A 5,100-nucleotide genomic window follows, 5' to 3' on the forward strand; every position below is an offset into this window, starting at 1 on the left:
TTTTTTTTTCCATTCTTGTGAACTTTTGAACTCTGTCAAGTTCAAATTCACTTTTGATTTTTATCTGTTGTGATTTTATTTTTTTAAGAAAGTCATATAGCATTTTCATCTACATAATATTACCAAAGGAAGACTGGCAAAGTTTTTTTTTTTTAGGATTTAGGGAAAATTTTACCCTGTTGACCTTAAGTTAAGTTGTTCAGCTGCTTATTTTGCTTCTTTTTTCTACCTTTGGACATGTGATGGGGTTCATTTACTAGAGCAATATAGGTTGTTCACTTAGCAAAGTCAAATATACCCTGGATATGAGTATTTAAGCTTTAGTTAATTTAGAAAATGTAGACTTCAATAATTCAGTCAAGTTCAAGTGAAGTTGTAAATCGTTTTAGATTCACCTGCACCTAAATTGGAATATTATGTCAAGTGAATTTTTACTACAAATATTAAACTAAGGGAAATAACCATGGATGGTGATAACTTTTTTCATATATATAATATATTCCAATATTCCTTTGGTAAATCAACCACAATGTCAAAATTAAAGAGAACTTTAAGACACTGGGCCTCTTTTGCTAATGAATTAAATAATGTTGATTTAGGAAAGTGAATGTTTACCAAGCTTACTAATTAAAGTAACTATCCATTGTGCTATCAAAATCTTTTTTTTTTATTCCTTTGGAAATTATTTGGAATATATGCTAGCTAAGGTTTACCTTATTAGTTTACACTTGCAAAGTGAACCTATACTTCCTTTTTTTTTTTAGAAAAAAAATAAGTAACTGACTTAGTATTAAAGGGTGTACTATGGACTATCATTTAGGCTAGAATCCCCATACTTTGTTTCTCTTGAGATTGAAATAAGTTGTTTTTGTAACTGAAGTTACAGCACCCCAGTAATGACTATTGATATGATGACTGACGCAATATTGCAGGATCAGATTCACAAGATATAAAAGAAAGAACAGGGAAATATTGTAAAACCTAAGGTACAACTTCCTATCCAGCAATGAGAACAGAGAGTAGCACAATAGTGGCATCAACAAATCCCTCTCCAAATCTAATAGGATCGGCACTCTGAGGCATCAATGCCTTAAATATCATACTTCATTTTTAAATGCAACAGAACTGGAATGGACAACTGGACAAGGGAACATTCAGGAAAAAAGAAGAAACCCTTCATGACTCGTGAGTTTAGGTCCACTTTAAGGAATTAAGTTTAAAAAATGGTTTACCTGTTTAATATTTGATTGTTTCTTTCTGAAACATAAATGCAAATCTACATTTCCCCAATTTTTAGAACTAAACTTCCTTAAACTCATCTTCCTCAAACTGAACCAATAGTTTATGTGATTTCACACAAGTTTCTTTCATTTGTTGGTCCAATACATTATACATTGTATTGTATATTACATTATACAATTCTAATATTTTCAAATTATGCTGTGACATGTATACAGATTGAGAGGTAATTATTATTGTGATGTGCAGATTGAATGGAAATTAATTTCTGTAACTATATATCTCATTAATTTCATGTCAATTTAAGGTGTGAGTATATACTGTATATCTATTTTTTCTTATTAGCTGTTGTAATTCAAGATGTCATAAGATCACTGGACTTTGCATATAAAAGAAGAAATAATTCAATGTGTTATGTGCTGAAAATATTAGATTTTTTTCCTAACGCCCCCAGGGAAAAGTGTAAATGTAAAAGTAACTTACTATGAAAGTTTCTTTTAATTGATTACTTGCTGCATTGGAGGCCTCAATGATCCACTGTCCATAGCTGTCATTAAAGTCATGGTGCATAATTGGTCTTGTAGTTCTTCAGCAGCTTGAGGGATGCTGGTTGTCTTAATGTGTAATTTAATTTAGTAAATATTGTCTCTTACAACCAGCAGCCAACGGGAACTTTAAAATATAAAACCCATCTTCCAGTCGATGACTTCGCACATGACATGCAGTTTTCCAATTGGCTGTTGATTGTTAGGGGAGGTTTTACCCTAAATAACCACCAGCAAAAGGGAATTTTCCCACACTTTTCCATAACATAACTAACATAACATAATTCCCTGTTCTAAAGTTCATCTAAAGGAGTTTACAATAAATGTGTTGGACGAATGTCAAAGATCTTCTCTAAGTTGTAGGAAACTGCACTTGGGTAAGTTTGACTATCACTACTTAAGTGTGTCCTCCAAAAATTTTATTACTTACCTACTTCAGGAAAAATCATTACCATTCAAATCCACGTAAAGAACCACCGAGATTGCAGAATTAGTCAAATACCTGAAGTGTAAGAAGTTATTAACCCAAAGAGATGCCATTTACTTAGTGAACCTTGGCAGCAAGGACTCGTGGCAGTGGTGTCTATATAGCTTGGATGTTTTTATTGTGCTTGGGTCCTATATTACTTCTTTAACTAATTTTAACTAATATCACTTATTTTTTGTTTTCTGTTTTTAGGCTCTGTGGCTACAGCCTGTAGGGACCCTGGGGTTCCAATGAATGGCACTCGCAATGGGGATGGAAGAGAACCAGGGGATACTGTTATTTTTCAGTGTGATCCTGGCTATGAATTACAAGGGGAAGAAAGGATAACCTGCATTCAAGTAGACAACAGGTTCTTTTGGCAGCCAAGTCCTCCATCGTGTATAGGTAAAATTTACCCTCCTCATTAATACTCATGCATATCTTTAAAATGGCTTTGTCATGACCAGTTTTACCAACATCAGTCTTTCTTTATATATATATATAGTGTTTTAGAAATAAATATATAATAATATTTTACCTAAAAGATTAGGTAGCCTATGTATTCACCAATGAATTTGGCAATCAACACTGGTAAACATTCCAGTTGCATCTATTTTAAAAAACAATATGAGTAATGAGTTAATTAAAACATATGACTGTTTTTTATTTGTTTGGAACTAGTAGTTTTGAGTGGATGAAACATGTCTGTTGTAAAATATACACATTAAAAAATGTTCTATGCTTTCTTTTAAATATTACTAAACATTGTCTTGAATTAATGTCTTTTTGTAGGCCATGGAACTTTTTTATTTTACTTATAATATTGACTTGTGCACAGAGTTCAGCATGTCCTAAATACATTTAATAAACCTAATAGCTCAATGCAAATATGTACAAGTCTATAAAGTGTTAGATTTCATCATATTAATATTTTGCTAAGCCTTGATTCTTCTCAGCCTGTAGCTCAAAGATATTTGCTATTTATAATATTTTAGTTTACTTGAAGTGATGTATTTTAAATCTTACTTTTTTCAGCTCCATGTGGAGGCAATCTAACAGGATCTGCTGGCTTTATTCTATCTCCAAATTTTCCTCATCCATATCCACACAGCAGGGACTGTGACTGGACCATTACCGTCAATCCAGACTATGTCATTTCATTGGCTTTCATCAGGTAGGTCTTTTAGTTAAATACGTTTACCTCTTTAGAAACTGTCTTTTGGATTTTTGTGTAATCTAGCACCCCTGAATTGTTTAAATTTTAATAAGCAGATATACGAGATGGTACTGGATTCAAATTCATTTTAAGCATTGTGTATATTAAAGTCAGATTTGTACACAAAAACATTGATTGTTCGACTCTCTAACACTACAAACCCAATTTAAACCCAAGGAACATCATTTGGCTGCAATGTGTTCTGGTACAATGGTAAAATTTGTCAAAATTAAATTATCTTTTCTACTTCCCCAGGACGGGTCTGCAGTACCCCTAGTGAGGCACCTAGAGCTAACTAGGTAACACTCCACATCCTAATTTTAGAAATTCAGTTTTGCTTATCCTTATAAATGATCTGAATTTAAATGAACACCTTTGGAGATAAAAGGGGGGTCTGTGTTTTTTTTTTTTTTTTTTTGGAGAGCAATATAGCAATAGGGAACATAAGGCAGCATACAAAAACTAGAAATAAATGTGTCATTTTTTAACACCAACAAGCTTACACAACAAAAGACAAAGAGGTTATCATAATCTGTCACATATTTTTTCTTTGGAAATATATATTTTTAGAACTGTTTGATCTAAGTGTATAAATGTATATATATATAGTAAAATGTATAATGTGTATATCATATATATTATTTTAAATAGACTGGAAAAAATAGACTAAAATAATAAACCCCTATCTGGCATTTACTGCTATTCAGAGCTCTGTACTGACCTTTGTTGAAGATTTTCCACTTCATGGCACAATGACAATAGTTCCACTAGAAAAGAAGCAGGGAAAAATTTGCAAAATTCAGCATACATAAAAATATTATTATTATTTAGTAAATTATGTGGTTGCCACCACATCAGAAAGTAAGGTAGAAGCTTTTTAATGGAGCACCAGATAGGAGTTCTTCCTATTACCTCCATGTTAATGTTACTTCCTGTTTTATTCTACGATCTTTTTTAAAAAATGTTGTACAAAAGCATTGCATAAACACTTAACATAAACTTTGCCTGGATACTGTGTCTAAATAATTTTAGGAATGTTGCTTGAAGTTAAAGTACTTTGCAGCTAACTACTTTTAAGTCTATGTTGGGTAGGTGTGATTATTGGAATTCAGTTTTGGTCATTTGTAGGTCTAATCCACTAACTGCTATTGGGGATCTCAATGCCAAAATTAAATATACTTATAATTTCATATTCACTGCATTATATTCCGCATTAGATTCTACCATTAGGTTTAAACTATACTGGCTCATTGTATACTCTTTGGTTTAGAAACAGCTTTGAAGGAGCTGAAATAAAATATACTCATTTAGCCTTTTATGGTAGAACTTCCCATTGTTTAGGATATAAATTGAGCAGTACAGTTTATAGCTATCACAATGGACCTGGATCACTTAAGTTAATATATTGCACTGCAACAGAGTCATAAAAGGAGATATAATAGGCACAGACAAAGAAAAACATGTCTGCTAGTTGTGCATATTATGTATTCCTCCTGCAGGTTTTGTATTCCTCCTGCAGGTTTTGTATATTTACTGTATCCCCAAGAGTAGGTGTAATAGATTGCTAATTGAGTCTATATTTCATATGAGTTTTTATCCTTAAACACCATATTGCTGACTGGTGATGGGCAGGA

General features: G+C 32.3%; 1 protein-coding gene across 1 annotated transcript in view; it reads left to right on the forward strand.

Moving 5' to 3' along the window:
• The window catches only part of CSMD3 (CUB and Sushi multiple domains 3), a 297,101-nt gene that overhangs the window by 69,576 nt on the left and 222,425 nt on the right, over positions 1-5,100 (forward strand). Inside the window, exons 18-20 of the mRNA XM_072413237.1 lie at positions 1,124-1,185; positions 2,084-2,161; positions 2,464-2,609. Of these exons, the coding sequence (XP_072269338.1) occupies positions 1,124-1,185; positions 2,084-2,161; positions 2,464-2,609 (286 nt within the window). The remainder of the gene's footprint in view (positions 1-1,123; positions 1,186-2,083; positions 2,162-2,463; positions 2,610-5,100) is intronic.

Source organism: Pyxicephalus adspersus, chromosome 5 (assembly GCF_032062135.1).
Source record: "Pyxicephalus adspersus chromosome 5, UCB_Pads_2.0, whole genome shotgun sequence".
Classification (NCBI taxonomy): domain Eukaryota; kingdom Metazoa; phylum Chordata; class Amphibia; order Anura; family Pyxicephalidae; genus Pyxicephalus; species Pyxicephalus adspersus.